Source organism: Heterocephalus glaber, unplaced genomic scaffold, assembly GCF_053883595.1.
Source record: "Heterocephalus glaber isolate CG9 unplaced genomic scaffold, H.glaber_assembly_v1.0 deba00001600, whole genome shotgun sequence".
In the NCBI taxonomy this organism is placed as follows: domain Eukaryota; kingdom Metazoa; phylum Chordata; class Mammalia; order Rodentia; family Bathyergidae; genus Heterocephalus; species Heterocephalus glaber.
In genome coordinates this window covers 5,921,622-5,938,634 of record NW_028258372.1, presented here as the reverse complement: position 1 = coordinate 5,938,634, position 17,013 = coordinate 5,921,622, and the positions used below count along the sequence as shown (strand labels likewise).

Genomic DNA, 17,013 nt, shown 5'->3' with positions numbered 1-17,013 from the left:
TTCTAAATCGCCAGTTTCATAAACTGTAAAAAAGCACTGGTTCTCTTCCAGAGTATCTGGAGGGAATGGGCCGCCTACCTTCACAGCAATAGTTAATCCCCTGAACCACCTGCACTCTGTAAAAAAGGTTATTTAGATGAAAAAGTGGAAAACAAAAAACTTGTCTTCCACAAAAACTCCAGCACACACTTTCGGTTGCCTTTGAAGTGGGCTAAGAGGAAATCTCCAAGCCTCAGACTGGGCCCCGCAGAAAGCCTAGGTTCAAGATATGAATCACAGGACCACTGCTACAAATGGACCTCAAGGATGTTCAGATATGAGCGGCACTTCAAAATTCTGAATTCATTGGTTCCACTGTTATTTCTCAGGGGTATGCCAATTGCTTCTGGTTTGTCTGCCTTGCTTCTAAATGTGTTGTTTGGTTGTAGAAGGCAGACAGACATGCTCTGCAAGCGGTCTGTACAGGTTGATTTTGTAGAACTTCTCATAGTAAGACTGCGCATCTTTCTACTCATAAACTGATATAGATATAAAGACAGATATACACATTTTATTTAAATCTAGCACTACAACTGTGCAAAAAACTAAAAAGAACTTATTTTAGAATAACGAACTTAAATCTTCACAATCTTAGGAGACAGATGCAATTATCTCCATTCTATAGGAGATTAAAGCTTTGATCAAATAATTAGCCAAATATTACTTGACTTACAAAAGATCAAAAAGCACACGAAAAGATCAACATCACTAATGACTGGGAAAATGTAAATAAAACCACCATGAGACAACACCTTGTACCCAATAAGAAGGCTATTATTTTAAAAAGAAGAAAACAGAAAATACAAAGTGTTGGAGAAGATGTAGAGAAAATGGAGCCCTTATGTGAAACTGGTGGGAATTGCAGCCGCTATGGAAAACAGTGTGGCAGTTACTCGGCATGTTACGAACAGAGTTACCAGACAATCGGGTAACTCCACTTCTGGGTATAGATCCAGAACGGAAACAATGGTCTCAAAGAGATATTTGTACATTCATGTTCATAGCAGCATTATACACAAGAGCCAAGAGAAGTATCCACTGACGGGTGAATGGATGAATAAAATGTGGCTTATACATAGAACAGAATCTTCTTTAGGCTTAAAAAGAAAGGGAGTTCTGACACATGCTGGAACATGGGTGGACTCTGAGGACATTACACTAAAGTGAGATAAGCCAGTCATGAAAGGATAAATACTGCATGGCTCCACTGAAGTGATACTCCTAAAGCAGTCAAATTCACGGAGACAGAGTAGAATGGTAGTTGTCAGTTGCCGGGGGCTGGGGACAGGAGAGATCTGGGAGTTAGTGTTTAATGGGTCCGGTTTCTGTCAGGAAAATGAAAAGAGTGCTGGAGACGGATGGTGTGATGGTTGTACAGCAGCATGACTGTACTTAATGGCACTGAACTACACATTTTTAAATGGCTGTGATAGATTTTGTTATGTATGTGTGACCACAACTAGCACAGCAATAAATAGTATTCAGGTAATACACATAATTCCTCATTATGGATGAGGAAATGGCCCTGTTTCCTTGTATTACTCCTAGGAAATTAAAACAATGCATGATAAGGTTCTGTTAGGCTTGGGAGTCTATCTCCTAGGTAAGCTAAAATACATCTCACTAGATGGCAGCATTGCTCACATGGCTTCAGCTTCACTTTTGGGCCCATCTTTGTCTCAAGCTTTAGCCCCACCAGCCTCCCCATTTCCCAAAGAGGAGATGTAACACAGCATTTATTTTACACTACTATGCAGGCTAATACGACATGAAACCAGAGCTGGAAACCCTAGTTACACAAAGGGCCCTGCAGAATTCTATTAGCAGTGTGTGCTGTGGGCAGCTCTCCGGGAAGATTATAAAGTCATACATTTGAGTGGCCTGAGGAGCTGGCCTCCTTCCCGCAGGAGATCTGAGGGCGCAGGGGCAGGTGCACAGGGGGCCTGTGTTTGAGCTCTGTTTCCTCTGCTATGTCCTAGCTGCGCGACCTTGGGCAGGTCACTTGACACATCTGGGCCTGGCTTTTGCCATCTGTAATGCATAAGGGTGTGTGTTGCTTCCTGAGATCTGTTTGTGTTAACTGAGAGTATGTGAACAAGCTAATGGTTCTGATCTTCCCACTGATAGCGCCCCTCGAAGCCAAGATGGAAACCAGCCTCACTGAAGGGATGGAAGCTGTCAGATTGTTTCAGATTAGTCATGTAATTAGAAAACTCCTGGTCACAGCCTTGAATATAGACCCAGCACTGCTGTTTGCTTTTCATGTGGCACCTTTTCCTCATTCCCAGGCTCTCAGATAAGCTGTGGAGCACAATGTTAACTCTTTGAGGCCACTGGTACAGCAGTGAGGCACTAAGCAGTCCCTAGAGCTCCAGATTGGTGACTAATATGATTCCTAAATGCCTAAATTACTCCCTGGGAGTGACTTAGGGCTATGCAATATATGACTCATTAACTAATCCTCACAAATGCCTTTATAAGATAGAAACATGCTAATTTGTCATGCTAAAGACCATCAGCACAGTAAAGTTTCAATTTGAAATTAATAGGATATATGTCTAGGGTGGGATTGGTATAGAGGAGACCAATTTTTTCAATTTACTGAAACTTTAAATTATGTAATAATGTTAAAAGAAATATTTGTTTTATAAACATGTAAATGATTAAGAAGGCAAACATTAAAATTATAATTTGCCCTAAGTGTATTAATTAGTAAAGCAAGAATGAAAGGTCTGAGAACTCTGTTTCAAAATGTCTCTAACAAAGAATCATGAACTAGACCTGTATTCCTTGACAGTTCAAGTTAACTCCAAAACAGTAAGATTTTAATATTTTGGATTATTTTAAAATATGCCTTCTCTACACTTCTGTAGAATTTTAAATGATTTGAGTCTCCTCCCTAAAAAGTTCCCCAAATGTGGGATAAAATTGGTCAACGAACCTTTCAGTATTTTATCAATGTATTCACTAATAGTAGAATGAGATAACTTCAACTTAAAAATAGGACATCCTCACGTAAGACATGATGTACATATGAAAAGTTGACTCCTAGAAATACATGAAGGGGGCTAGTGTTTTCTGAGTTACTAACACTTATTTCATGAGCTGGATATTTATTTTGTGGTTTTAGTATTGGGTCTTCCTCTACCACTGGTTCTTTAATTGGAAAAGGGCCCTGATTCCATTTAACTTGCCATGCAAGCTTGGCTTGACAAAACAAAGCGAGAGCTCTAGTTTCAACTAACTTAATCCAGGTGTTACCATGCACCAGCACAGAGCTAAGTACTCAAAATACATTATTTCTTATCATCCCCATAACAACTCTAGAACTTTGCAGAAAAGAAACACAGAGCCCTAAGAGCTAGGAAGCCTGATAGAGATCATACAGGGTGCTGGGTTTTTACTTCTGGTTACATGAATGACGAATCTAGCCTGGCCCCAACTTCTAGTTCCACACTGTTTGAGACTTGAATCAAATCATCAATAAGCAGCAGCCCCAGACATTCCGAAAAATCTGTTTGCTTTGTCATTAAAGAGAGACAGCACTTGCTGATATCCCCCTCCACCGCCCGCTGTGGACAGTGGATAAACCTACACTCTTTTGCTCAGTACTATAAGAAGTGAAAATTTCGCCTGAGGAAATGAGGACAGGAGGATGGCTGAATGGAGAGGGGATGAAGGAAGTCACCTAAAAGCAGAGATAGCTGTGAAACCAGGTCTGCATCTGGAGAATCTTCTCCCTATCCAGTCTCACCCCCTAGTGCAGCAATTCTCACTCTGCCTCCACCCCAGCCTGGTCTGGGAGAGGGCAGACAAAGTGAAGTAACTCCTGTGTCTGGGACTTGCTAGGCACATTCCTGATGCCTTTCACCACCCACCCTACCCATCTACAAATGGGGGTTCAACTACAACATACTAGTTAAGGGGTACAGGATAATGTCCACTCTTCCTGTCTTCTTTCTGGAATCTAGAAGTATTTCTAAAGAAAAAAAACAAAATTACAAACCATTCCATCAACTGAACCCAAATTGTCAGTTTGGTCAATAGAAACATATCGAGTTTCCTCTTGTCCTCATCAGATTAGAGTCGCAAATTCATCTCCCCCAGGTAGGGTTCTAAGAAATGCTGGTTATATTTATACCTATGGATGTGAAGGCAAAATGGCTTGAAAGATATTTTATAAGTTCAGAAGAGGAGGTTGTTACTCCATAAAAAATGTATACAAATTGATTGTTTGGCCTTGTCTAAGTATTTTGTCTTGGGTTGGTCTCCTCTGGTTGTATAAGGGTTTATGTAGATATGCCGCATTCTTCTCTCTCTGGTCAATTTTTAGAATCTTTCCACTTGCTCCCTTTTATTCCTCTCCAACCAAAGAACATGGATGCAAATCCAGCTACAGATACCTGTGCTTGCTCCTTCTTTGGAAGTGGTTCAGCAAGGAAGGAGTCCACCTTCATTTCTCATCCATCTATCCATCTAACTATTGTGGATCGAATAGAGTTTGCCCAAAATTCATGTCCTCTAAGAACCTCAGAATGTAAGTATAATTAGTTAAGGACTGAAATGAAGTCATACTGGATTACAGTGGACTCTAAACCCACTCTTGTGTCCTTATTACAAGAGGAGAAAACATGAGGTAGAAATTCAAGTGATGTTCCACAAACCAAGGACTGCTTGGCACCACCAGAAGCCAGAAAAAACCAGGAAGGGCTCTTCTCTAGCACAGTCTGTGGGACAATGCCCCTGCTGACTGATTTTAGACTTCTAGCCTCCAGAATGATGAGAGAACTTATTATTTTAGCTACCCAGTTTGTGGTATTTTGTTATGGCAGCTCTGGGACACAAATACACTACCTATTTTTCTGTTTTTGTCTCTCTGTCTCCCCTGACCCTTCTATTTGGATTTAGAATGTCCCCCAAGGGCCCATATGCTAAAGGCTTGGTCTTCAGTACTACTGGGAAGTGGTGAAACCTTAAAGAGGCAGGGCCTAGTGGAAGAAAGTTCAGTCTTTGAGGGTGTGGCCTTCAAGGAAATTTGGAGCCCCATCCCTTCCTCTTCCTCTCTCTGCTTTCTGGCCACAGTGAGGTGAACAGTTTGCTCCACCACATGCTCCTATCATGATGTATTTCTTCACTACAGGCCAACAGGCAATAGGCCAAGTGACCACATAGGCTGAAATCTCTGACTTGGAGCCAAAATAAACCTCTCCTCCTTACAGGTTGACTGACTCAGTCATTTCATCACAGTGACAGAAAGCTGACTAACACCTTGTCTATCTACATATATTCACTGTTCCCTTATCTATACTTATTATATTGATGTCAGATAAATTATTTCCAAAGGCTGTGGTTTTTGACCTTGACAGTTCAAACCAAGGCCTGGGTCCCCCCTGCAGATATTCTCATTTCATTGTTCTGGGGCGTGCCTTAAGCACTGAGAATTTCTTTAATTCTCCCAAGTGATTCCAGTGTATAGTCAAAATTAAGAACTCCTGCTTTGAAGGAAATCTTTTCATTCCCCTGCTCCATAATCTCCAACAGTTGTCTTCTGCCTACTAAATAAAAAAGTTATATCAAGCAACACTTCATTCTGCTCTTCAGTTTTCAAATTGCTTTCAAATATAGTTGACCCTCAAGATATCAAATGAGGTAAGAATTATTACTTGGGAAGTTCTGTGAAACCCCATTGGATGGGGCCAAAAGACCCTGTAGAGGTGACTGGCTTCCTTGCATGTGTATTTCAGTCAAGTCTCTCCATCCCCCAGCTTGGAATGGTTTCTGCAGTTTCAACACTATGAGAGACTTACATAACGGTAATTACTAGCTACCAATGGAGAGTGGCTGTGGTGTGCTTGTTATTATGATTCTATGACAATACAGAAATCTGAGACAATTGAAAACCAATGGTGCAGTGTGAGTAACCTCTCATGCTGTGGAGGCATCCAAATGAAATAATCTGACTTGCTAATGTGCTGGCCCATCCACTGGGTGATGTAGTTTGTTGTGTAGGATGAAAAGCTCACATTCTTTGCCATCCTGCACGATTCTGTGGCAACTCCTCAGTTTGTACACCTCATCTCACCTCTTTTTACCAGACTTTTCAGGTACCAAATGTTCAAAGGTAGCTGGGTGTCTATAGGTGCTAAAGCAAAAACTGAGCCAAAATTATCCACAAATGTACTCTCTTAAAGTTCTGGAAGGCAGAAGTCTAGGACGAGTCTGCAGAGCTGGTTTCCTTCTGGAGGCTCAAGGGGACAGCAGTTTGATTCTTTGCTCCATCCAGATTCTAGGACCTTCTTTCACTCCTTGCCTATAGCCCTTTCTTCCCTCACCAAAACCAGCAGTGTAGCATTCTCCTGCCTCCCTCTCAAAAGAAATCTGGTGACTACACTGGACCCACCTGATAACCCCAGATGATCTCTACACCTCCACATCCTTTACGTAATCACATCTGCAAAGTCTCTTCTACTAGGCAACATAACGCACCCATAGATTATGGGAGTGAGGACACGGATGTCTTTATGGGTTCCTTCTTCAGTTTACTGTACCATGTACATGGCCAGATTGAAAAATTTTTGAAATCTCTGCATGAAGTCTGGTGTTCCCTTCAGACCCCAGTCCCACCCAGTTCATCAGATGTCACTGTCTTTTTGGAGTTTCACCCTGAACACCACATCCTTGAGAAATGCTCTGCTCATGAGTGAATAGTTCCTTTTCCTGTGTTCATGGGTTCCCCAAAAGCATAAAGATAAATGTTCCAATACCTCCTTGGCCATCTATTAAGAAGAGGAGAATAAAACCATGGTCTTAAAACTCTTCTGTGACATCTTACGCTATTTCTCTGGCTGACTAGAGGAAGCAGCAACTGAACCAGGGCTGGTTGCATATTTCAAGGACAAGTGGCTGAGACCTGGAGAGCAGCAAAGGACATGAATGAGAATCCTCCACTCCTGACATGCTGCAAATATGCAATCCTGCACCTTCTTGAAAAATGGCCATCCAGGAGTGTATGTCTACCTCATCCCCCAGATATCAGAACATATGCTAGAATGTATGCTTCTGCCTTCTTCAGATCCCCATAATCAGAGACTTTGGGTACAAAAGGACTTGGGGGGCAGCACAAGGTCTCACCTTCCTCCAAAGGGTACATTCCTCCTACAGAACGCCTACAGCAAGTTCCCCGAAGCTTTTGATCTCCGAGGAGCTCTAGGTCCTGCAGTTTAGCAAATCTTGAGATGTTCTGAAAGTGAGTCGGCTTTTGCATATCTCTGTGACTACCAATAACTATGATTAGCAGACACGATCACATCTAAAGGTGTAATAGGACAATCCTACAAGGAAGTCAGCCAGAGTTCACTTAGGATTATCTCTCACCAAGATTCTAAATGGAGCTCTTTTTGAAAGCAGCATAATTTTTACTGGAGACATTTTCCTTCAACTCAAGGAATATACACTGAATACAGTCACACCTTTATACTCAACAGCTTTGAAACACATCAGATTTGGTATTCAACTGATTCTGCTGTGAAAGTGTTGTCCTAATCCTTATTGTGTGTTTGCTACTCCATGTGCAAGCTAGAACTTGTCAGTGTACGTTGCCTTTCAAATTGATACCCTTTCCAATCAAAACATTTTGGTTCTTGTCATTTTTGGTACTCGTCTTGCTGCCTGGAACCAATCAGCTCTGAGTACCATGGTATGTCTGTGCCTTCAATTAATATTGACCCATTATGGATTGATTACTTACATATCATCTAACATTATCTTATATTTTCTTTTCTTTTTTTGAAGGAGGGTGCTAAGGATTGAAGCCGAGACCTCACACCTGCTAAGCACACATTCTAGCACTGAGCTACAGCCCCAGCTTAAATTTTCATGACCCTAGGTCATATGCCCTGAAATTTTTTTTCCTACATTTCGGGCCAGTCATGGGAAATACCTTTTGTACTTCCCTTAAATTTGAGCTTTCTCTACTTTGCACATGTTATCTGTTGTCAGGGACTTGGGAATAAAATAGATTCTTGTTTTCTAATCTAGCAAAAGAGATCAAACTAGAGTTTAGGACATTCTGAACCAAAGAAACTTTAAATCTCTCAGCTTCAGGTTTCTCCTCTGATAAAGGAGAGATTTGAAATAGATCATTCATATCAGTATCCCTGCTTTACAGTTTATAAACTATTTTCATATTTTAAAAAAATTGTTTCCTACAATCACCTCACGAGGTAGGAATTTCCAGATGCTAAGCTACTAAACTGTTATTAACAGCTGGTGGAGCCACAACTAAGATTCTGTCTCCAAATCTCTTACCATGGTGCAAGAGTGAGTTACTGTCCTAAAAAATGTATTCTAACAGCAACAACCTAAGATTCCGAGCATTGCATGTGCAGTCTCTCCTGCAGTTGTTACTATAATGAGTATAAATCAGGCTACAGCAGCTGCCATTCAAAAAGAGGTAATTAATCTATGGATGATTATGAGGAATTAATCTAGATATGTCTTTTCTAAGTCAAAATTCATGTGGCCAAATGAAAATTTGAGAGTATTTTCTGATTTCTGTATGTATGTGTAGATTATGCTGTCTCCAAGTTAAATGAAGAAATGCTTTCTTGAAAGGGCTGCTCCTCTCCTCTTCTATGATATCAATTTGCTACGATATTTAATGAGAACTTTTCTTTGTGGTTTGCACAATATTTGACGTACTCTCAGCACCTCATGTTTTTCTTACCCCTCTAGATAGAATCATATTTATCTGTGATGCTTATAAGCTCCTATTCTTTGTGGAGTTTCTTTAGAAACACGAAAGATAAATAGAAAAAAGAGCCAAGCATCTCCCTACGGTGGCCATGGCGGATTATTACACGGTGACAGGAGGCTTGAGGGATCTGAGGGCTCCTTTTGCAGCCCATTTGAAGGTTTTGCCAGGCTCCCTGTTTTCATCCTCACAGCCTCTCAGTTCAGAAAGGCAAACTTCCTCTTTTCTCTCGTCCCCACGGGCTCAGGTTCCGAGGCGAGGAGCAGCACCCTCGGTAGTGCCCACACCTAGATGCCTCTCTGCCCAGGGAATGGCTTTGGCACCAATCCAGAGGTGATTTGTTCTGTGGGGAGGGAGGGAGAAGCGTGGGTGAGCAGGAAAAATGGGGTCAGCTTTCGGAGCAGTCAAGTGTCTCTGATGAGCCGGCTACACCGTGAACTGCAGAATATTTACTGCAGGGAGATGTCCACAGTGGGAGACACTCAGTCTGGCCAGGGCCAGAGACCCCAGCCCGGGGTATGGGGATGACATAGTCACCACCCAGGGGATCCCCATTCATAGCGGGGCCCCAAAGCTCTTTATCTCAGAGAGATTCCCGCAGGTCTCTTTCACTATTACTCAGGGAAAATGCATGGATTAGTCTGTTCTGCAGTTGGAAAGAGGCAATGAAATGAATCCGGCACCATCTCAAGTTGGTGGCTCTCGTGAGTCATCTTTGCATCTGGCTTTAAGTCACATCAACCCATCCTTGCCTTGTGGGGCTGCACTCCCATCCCTCTCGGTGCTCTCACCTCTGCACTCACCTGCCTGCTCCCTCCCTCGCTGTGAAGCCTGTAGGACAGGACACCTGGGTCTCCAGCCCAAGATGCCACCCACCCAACACCTTGCGCAGCGCCTCGCACTTAGTTAGAGCTTTAAAACTACTTCTTCTTGTACAAGAAATTTGCTTTCACCCGAGATGGGAGAAGGGGAAGTGAATTATTGCAAAACTAGAAGAAATGCACCACCAGTCCCAATCTTCCTGTCAAGCAGCATCCTCAGGACTTCTGCCTCCCACAGATCTTCACTACACTGCGAATATCTTATCAAAGCACCAGTTTTGAGCCCTTCTGCCTGGGCTCACCAGCACCGGTGCAGGGTCTGAGTCTCTGCCTGGTCCCTGATACGTGTGCCAAGGCCCTTGGGGCATGGCAGTGAAGTGCGAGCTGTCTGTGTAAGAGGGGTGTGGCTCGCACAACTGCAGGAAGTGCTGAAAAGACCACCTGTGTAGAAGAATGTTCACGTGACCATTTTAGTCACAGAAGCAAAAGCCTGAACTCGAACTGATGCTTGGCTATATGAGTCAGGATACATGTAGAGAGTATAGAATATTATTATAATGAAATATGATGCTACCATTAAAGATCATATTTTAGAAATATACACAACGGTATGGGAAAATGTATCCGATCTAGTAGATGAAAAGCAGGCCATAAAATTGAGACTAGTCACAATTTTATAAACTGCGAGTATATAAAATCTCTCAGGAGGAATATATCCAAATATTACATAAGTTTTGGGGTGATACAGACTTTTAAAAAGTCTTATTTAAGCTTTCTCATATAGTTTATTTTATAACAAACATGTATGGCTTCCTATAATTTTCAAAATAACATACAGGTATTTTTAGAATTATAAACAAAAAAAACTATCCTCTCACAATGTAAAAAAAGCCATATTCTATTCCTGGCCACTAACAGGTTGCCTCTTGCCAGTCCTTCCAAAAGCTCAAGAGTTAAAGGCCTTGTTTCCAGAGTGGTACAGTTGGGAGGGGGTGGGGCCTTTGGGAGGTGTGGCCTGTTATGAGGTCTTCAGGTTACTGTGCCCTTGAGGCTTGTGGGACCCTGGCCCCTTCCTCACTCTCATTTGCTCTAACACAGGCTCCCGACATTATGTACTGCCTCATCACAGGCCCAAAACCATGGACTGAAACTCCCAACACGGGGAGCCAACACAAATCTTTCATCTCTGGTCATCATTTCTTATAGTGAGGGGAAGCTGACTAACACACTACCTTGGGCTGTTATTTTCAAGATTAAATGATAATGCACCCCTAAGATGCCATGAGTTCCTTATTCTATTTATATAAACCACATGGAAATTCCATCCAAGAGGTAAGTGGCAGCTCAGATGCAGGATTCCTTCTGTTTGGTATGCCAGGCCTGAGTAGGAGTCATATTTGGGAAAGATGTTGACAGGTTACTGCTCAGTGGAACCTAGGAAAGTTGGAAGCAGCTATTGTAGGGAAACCCACTCTCTTGGGGTGTGGAGAGGGCTGGTGCTAGCCTGTCACTGGCTGTGTGGCCACAGGTCAAAATGTAATGTGTACATTATATTTTGGCAACTACAAAGCACCCAGTAAATGAAGAGCTCGGCAGTCCAAAAACTTCCTAGAAGAATGATCAGTGCTCCTCATTTTCTTTTAAGACATCAGGAGACGCAATCTATATTCTTCTCAGACTCTCTAGAAAAGCCATCAGAAATTTTACCAGCCACATTTAACTCATTTTATATCCCCCTGTACCTTTACTCCATGAAATAAAACTATGTTATATATACACTAACTTGTTTATTTTTCTCCTGGCCACGAGGCAGGTTGGCTTTTCAGCTTCCTCTGTAAGAAAGTGGGACCAGGACATTGGATTCTTATCACTTAAATATGGATGGAAGTAAACTCTTTCCAGGCTAGGATGGGCCCCAACCAAATCCCCTTGTTAGATCCCCCATTCTTTCTCTTCCTCATTGCTTGGCTGATTTCAGAAGATCTTGTGGAGGACTCTGAGGGCTCTAGAAGACAGTGACATATTTAATGGAAGACATTTGAGTCCCTAGATCACTAGAAGGCCACCTGCCCTATGGTGGGGCACAGACAGGTGAGAAATCACAGGAGATTTTTAGGGTCATTTGTTACACCAATTATCTCCCCAGGCAAAGACACCCCACAGCCATGGTGACCTCTGTACCCCAGTGACAATCATTACCCTCTGTTACTCCTCATACAAATGACACAGGGGACAAAGTCCAACCATCATCCAATAGAAAACTCACCCAAGAAAAATCAGAACAATTCTTTAAAATCCTCTGGCAGATTTAAGACCCGCTTTCTCATTCCTATGGGGAGATGTGAAGGTACGTACTAATTTAAATCAGCGAAAAGAGAAAACACTTTTGGTCACCTAGGCCCAACAGAATGTAAGGTAAGTTTCAGGTGGAAAACACCTAAGGTCTGTCAAGGCAGAAGGGTTAGAAAAGGTGTCTATGCGGACCAGGGATTTAGCTCAGTGGTTCCGCCTCCTGCCTCGCAAGTGCAAGGTCCTGAGTTCAATCCCTGGTACCAAAAAAAAAAAAAAAGCAAGCAAGAAAGAAAAGGTGTCTACACTTACAGGAAGCATAGTGCTAACCCAGGTCACTGGTTCCTCATATATTTTATTCTTAGTGATGTCCAGCCCTAGCAACAGATTGCATTAAAACCATGATTTTAGCGACTCTTCCATATTCTTTAGTTCAAAACTATCTGATTCATGTCTTAATTTCTAAAATCTCTTTTAATAGGCAAAACAATCCCTTATCATATACGAGATATTAGACTATGTATCTTACCTACATCATGTTATTTTATTCTCACTACTGAGAGTCTTATAAGTTCCTAACTGAGAGATTTGGACCTGAGGTTGAGCAAACCGTGTGTGTAAAGTCAAACTGCTCATAAGTGGACAGGTCTGAACCTCAGTCCCACTATTTCCAGGGCCTACTCTGTAATCCTACACTGCCAAATGCCACACCGTGCAGTAGACCTGATAGAAGTGAGACACTTGGCACTGCCTGGACCAACAGGGTCTCTTAGGAAGAAGATGCTGAATGAGCAGAGAGCAGGCACAAGTGGAAGGTTTGGAAGATGCAGTCTCAAAGCAGGTTGGTCTGGCTGCTTCACCCTGGTGACAGAGTTATGTGGGTCACGAGGGTGTATTAGGGTCTGGGCTGGGGAGTTCACAGGAGAAGGGTAGAGAAAGGAAGTGCTGTCTACTTCTCTTCTATGACTCTATCCAACCCTGCTCTTTCTTCCTCATGGAAGTACTTACCTGGTAGGGATACAGCGTGACTCCATTGGTTCTTGAAAGAGACCAGGTGCCATCCAGGTATTGGTGGGCCTGAATGGCCACAGCATTGGGGATATTCCCATTGCTGGGACTGGTGGCCATCTGGAGGCTGACCTTGGGCTGGTGGGTGGGGGACCCACTCTTTTTTTCTGCCCCATTGCTGACTCCAAGGCTGCTGGGTTTGCTGCTGTGCTTGTTGACAAGGCCTGTGTAGTTGGAGGTGGCATAGGCGGCAGGCACAAAGGCCCAATCCCTGGGCTGCTGGAGCCCACCACTCACGTGCCGGGACCCTACCAGGGTGGGCATGTTGGACAGCGGAGGGGGTGATCCAGGTGAGGCACTGTAGTGCTCACTGCCAGCTGCCTGCTCCAACGTCAGCACCATCTGGATGGCTTCCTGCTTCAGCTGGTTCAGGTGTGTGGCACAAATGTCACAGCGGTTATCTCGGTCATTCCAGGCCTTTCGGATGGTGTTGGGGACCTGGAGTTTCTCATGAATCACAGCGGAGAAAGCAGGGTCCTAGAGAAGACACAAGCAGAGAAAAGAGAGCCTGTAACTGAAGGTTGGTCCATGCAATTCAGATGTCTCGTTTACGAACCAAGCCTGCTAAAAGAAATCAGAAAGTGGATTTAATGAGGATGATGTCCTTGTTTGCACTGTTGTACCTTTCATAAGAAAGTAGGGTTACTCAGCTCTGCCACTTATAACCTTGGAGTTCTGTGTGACCTCTGACAGTTTACTTAATTTCACTGAGTCTCTCACTTGTCACACAAGGCCATGGATTCTGCTTGTTGTAATGTCTTTCTAGCTCCATGGCTCCATTTGTGGGGGAACTGGGACAGGAAAAGACAGTACCTGCCTGTACGGACAGAGCCACTGTGGCAGCTTTAGGGTATGGCTGAACTTTTGAGGTTCAACAGCTGTTGCAAATAACTGATGAGGCCCATCTCAAGGATCATGTCCTTCTAGGCCATTAGGAGAAAATCTGCCTTTCTGAAATTTGTTGTGAGCTTTCATGGAACCAAAGCCCATGAGAAGTGAATGGGGTGCAATGGGCTGTGGGTGAGGAGGGTGGTGTGGGCGGCCGGCATGCACAGGAAGATCACTGCTGGGGGGCCATTCTTAATTACGATCCATCTTGATTATGGGCTCCAGCATTTTGTTTTCCCTGTTTAACCACCCCGAAAAGTTCCTCAGCATGCACAGATTAACTGATGAATAAATCAAGAGGCCTCTTTACCCAGCAGCAGCAGCAGGGAGCAGCTGGGGAGGTGGAAACTCAAGACAGTCATAAAATGATGGGAAACAATGGGAGGTCAAGGTTGATCAAGTCTCAGTTGGCAAAGTGACATGAACCATGTGAGCCTCGCCTGGTGGCATCCTTCTCAGTGACAGCTGCTCTGTGCAGACAGCCACTGGACACGACTCAGAGCACGTGGAACCTGAAAGGCACCTGAGGACCGTTCCACAGCAGCCTACCACCTCAGTCTACAGAAAAGAAACAGCCCCCAAAGGGTTAAAGACTACATCAGATGTCTTCGTCACTAGTCCATGATTTTTCACTTAAAGAGTCAGGAGACACATCCATCAGCAGACTTACATTTTTTTGCACAGATATAAAGCTTCAAAGGAAATGCTCATTCCTTCAAAGGGAATTTATTTGGCCTCTATATGTGCCAAGATATAGTTTATTGCTTTTTCGTGTAACATTACACAATGAGAAGTTTCCCTTACCAATAAACGCTTTTGAAAATGTTATTTTTAATGACCATATGGTATTTTATCCTTTGGTTATTTCATAGTTCACTTATTTATTCTCACATTCACTGCATAATTGAAGATAATGTGAGAAATCAGGAGAATGGCATTTAAACGCAATCCACAGCCAGTGGCATATTTTTTCAAGCCACCAAACTATTTGATTTCAAGAAGCTTCAGATGTATTGCTTATTTAGAATATTTTTGTTAACCCAATCATATAGGAGAGGTTCCACAGTAAGGAAGCAGCTATATGAGAAGTCTCATCCACACATCAGTTTTTAGATTTTAGATGCTATCCTTAGACTCTAGATTTGACTCCAACATGGAGAATATACACCACACAGCCATCTCTGATTCTGAGAGTTCCTCTCATCTTCTTCTCTTGGTTTGTACTACTCCCCATTAAAGAGTCATTCTTTACTGAGCCTATTATCAGCTGCAGCTCAGCTTCCACCATTTAACAAATAAGTATGTTGGCTTCCAGCATGCCCGCCAGCACACCAGGCTGGGGATAGGAGGAAACAGGGCATGAGTCCCATCTTCAGGGAGTTCACAAGGCAGGAGGGATACTTGGTTCCTGGACTACCAAATGCCACATCCCTCTGCTGGCATCTCTTCTTCAGTCTGTAGAGACTCACGGGCCACTCAAGGAGACACAGCATGGAACCCAGCACTTCCCCTTGGGTCACAAGACATCAAGAACTCCAGCTCTCCACTGCTGTCTTCCACTCACACATGAGCCAGCCAAAGCCAGCCCTGCAAGAGCCATCAAAGTGCCACCTAAGTGCCATTGCTGAGCCTACCACCAACATGATATCTGCAAATAACCAAGAAGTAGCCAACAGCCCAGTTCAGTCCCCAGAAAAGGAAGCTGAGACCGATTCTTTAATGGGGACACAATTGCTGGATGATGTCAAAAAGGTGTTCCCAAAATTAAGCAACCCTGGACCTGAAAGCCTATGCCAGTTCCTATCATCAAAAGGCTTCAGAAAGTCAAGACAGGCATCTTAAGGAAACTAAAATGCCTTTCAAGTGCTTGTCCACACATTATAAATATTTTAGTGCAACTCAAAACTTCAAAGAGAGACAGCCAACAGACATAGCTTTCTGTAAGTGCTAAAATAAAAAAGAATACTAGAGAAGGGAGAAGAGTGATAACAGGGTGGAAAAAGGAACCATTCAGAGCCATGGATGGCAAATACAGAATCTCTTGTCATGACACAGACACCAAAAGGACCACAGTCACCCCAGGAGACGGGTGAGGAGAGTGCCCTTGGATCAGCTGACCCACAGAAGGGAGGAACTGAGCACCCAGTCTGGCATGCTGCCTTGCTCAAGGGTCTCAGAGACATCTTTATCACCTGATCCATCCTGTGGCCTCAGGCAACAGTCACATGGCAAAAGCAACCTGAACCCTTATTTTTTGTTCAATTTTCTTTTTTTTTCTTCTTTGAGACAGGCTCTTCCTATGTACTTAAGGCTGACCTTGAGCTTATTATGAAACTCACGATGGAGCCCAGGCTGGCCTCAAATTCACGGCAATCCTCCTGCCTCAGCCTCCTGAATGCTGAGATTACAGGTGAGCGCCACCACACTTGGCTTCAATTTTCATGTTTTATTAGGGCATGTTTGCGGCACATATGACTATATTCCTCCCGGGGAGCTGGAACATGTACACAACAACACATCTCAGTTCTTTTTTCATGCCTTTCCCCTCCCCTCCTGCCTCACTCCCTCCATCTCCATCTAAGTTTTACTTCCGCTCATATAACAACTGGCTATTGGCACTTGGGAAATACTATCATCCTAAATTCTTAGGTCCAGAGGTTCTTATATTATAATATAGTCATCTTTGCTCCATTTGTCCCATGAAAAGAAATTTCAGAAGACACATGGGAAACTGGAAAGTTCCTCAGAAGGAAGGTTAGGGGTAAATGAAATCAATATTAAGACCCCCTAAGTCTGCCCAATTAAGGATTGCTGCAAAAGAACAAAGAAAATTCTATAAGGTGGTTTTCCAATCCCATTCATGCTCTCTGCTTCTTGTAGGGGTATTTCAGAAAAAAATGAGCCCTTATGCCATATTCTAGGTGGTTCTCTCACAGTCTGGTGACTGTCTTAGCTTGGTTCACACATCTTCTGGCCAAGTTCATTCCCCTAGGAAATCGTGTCCACGCCCACGGCTTCCATGGCTGTCCATATTCTAATGACCTGGAATTCTCTCTCCCTCTCTCCATCTCTGCATGATCTTCCTCCTAAATCTCATGCTGTATATCTCAAGGTTCCTAGAACAATATCACCTGAAATTTTTTAAGTAATTTTCTT

General features: G+C 43.3%; 1 protein-coding gene across 2 annotated transcripts in view; it reads right to left on the bottom strand.

The window, feature by feature from the left end:
- Kif26b (kinesin family member 26B) overlaps positions 1-17,013 on the bottom strand; it is a 548,528-nt gene that overhangs the window by 285,449 nt on the left and 246,066 nt on the right. For both annotated transcript variants that reach the window (XM_087194066.1, XM_021265513.2), the window contains one exon: positions 12,910-13,446. In XM_087194066.1, the coding sequence (XP_087050192.1) occupies positions 12,910-13,446 (537 nt within the window). The remainder of the gene's footprint in view (positions 1-12,909; positions 13,447-17,013) is intronic.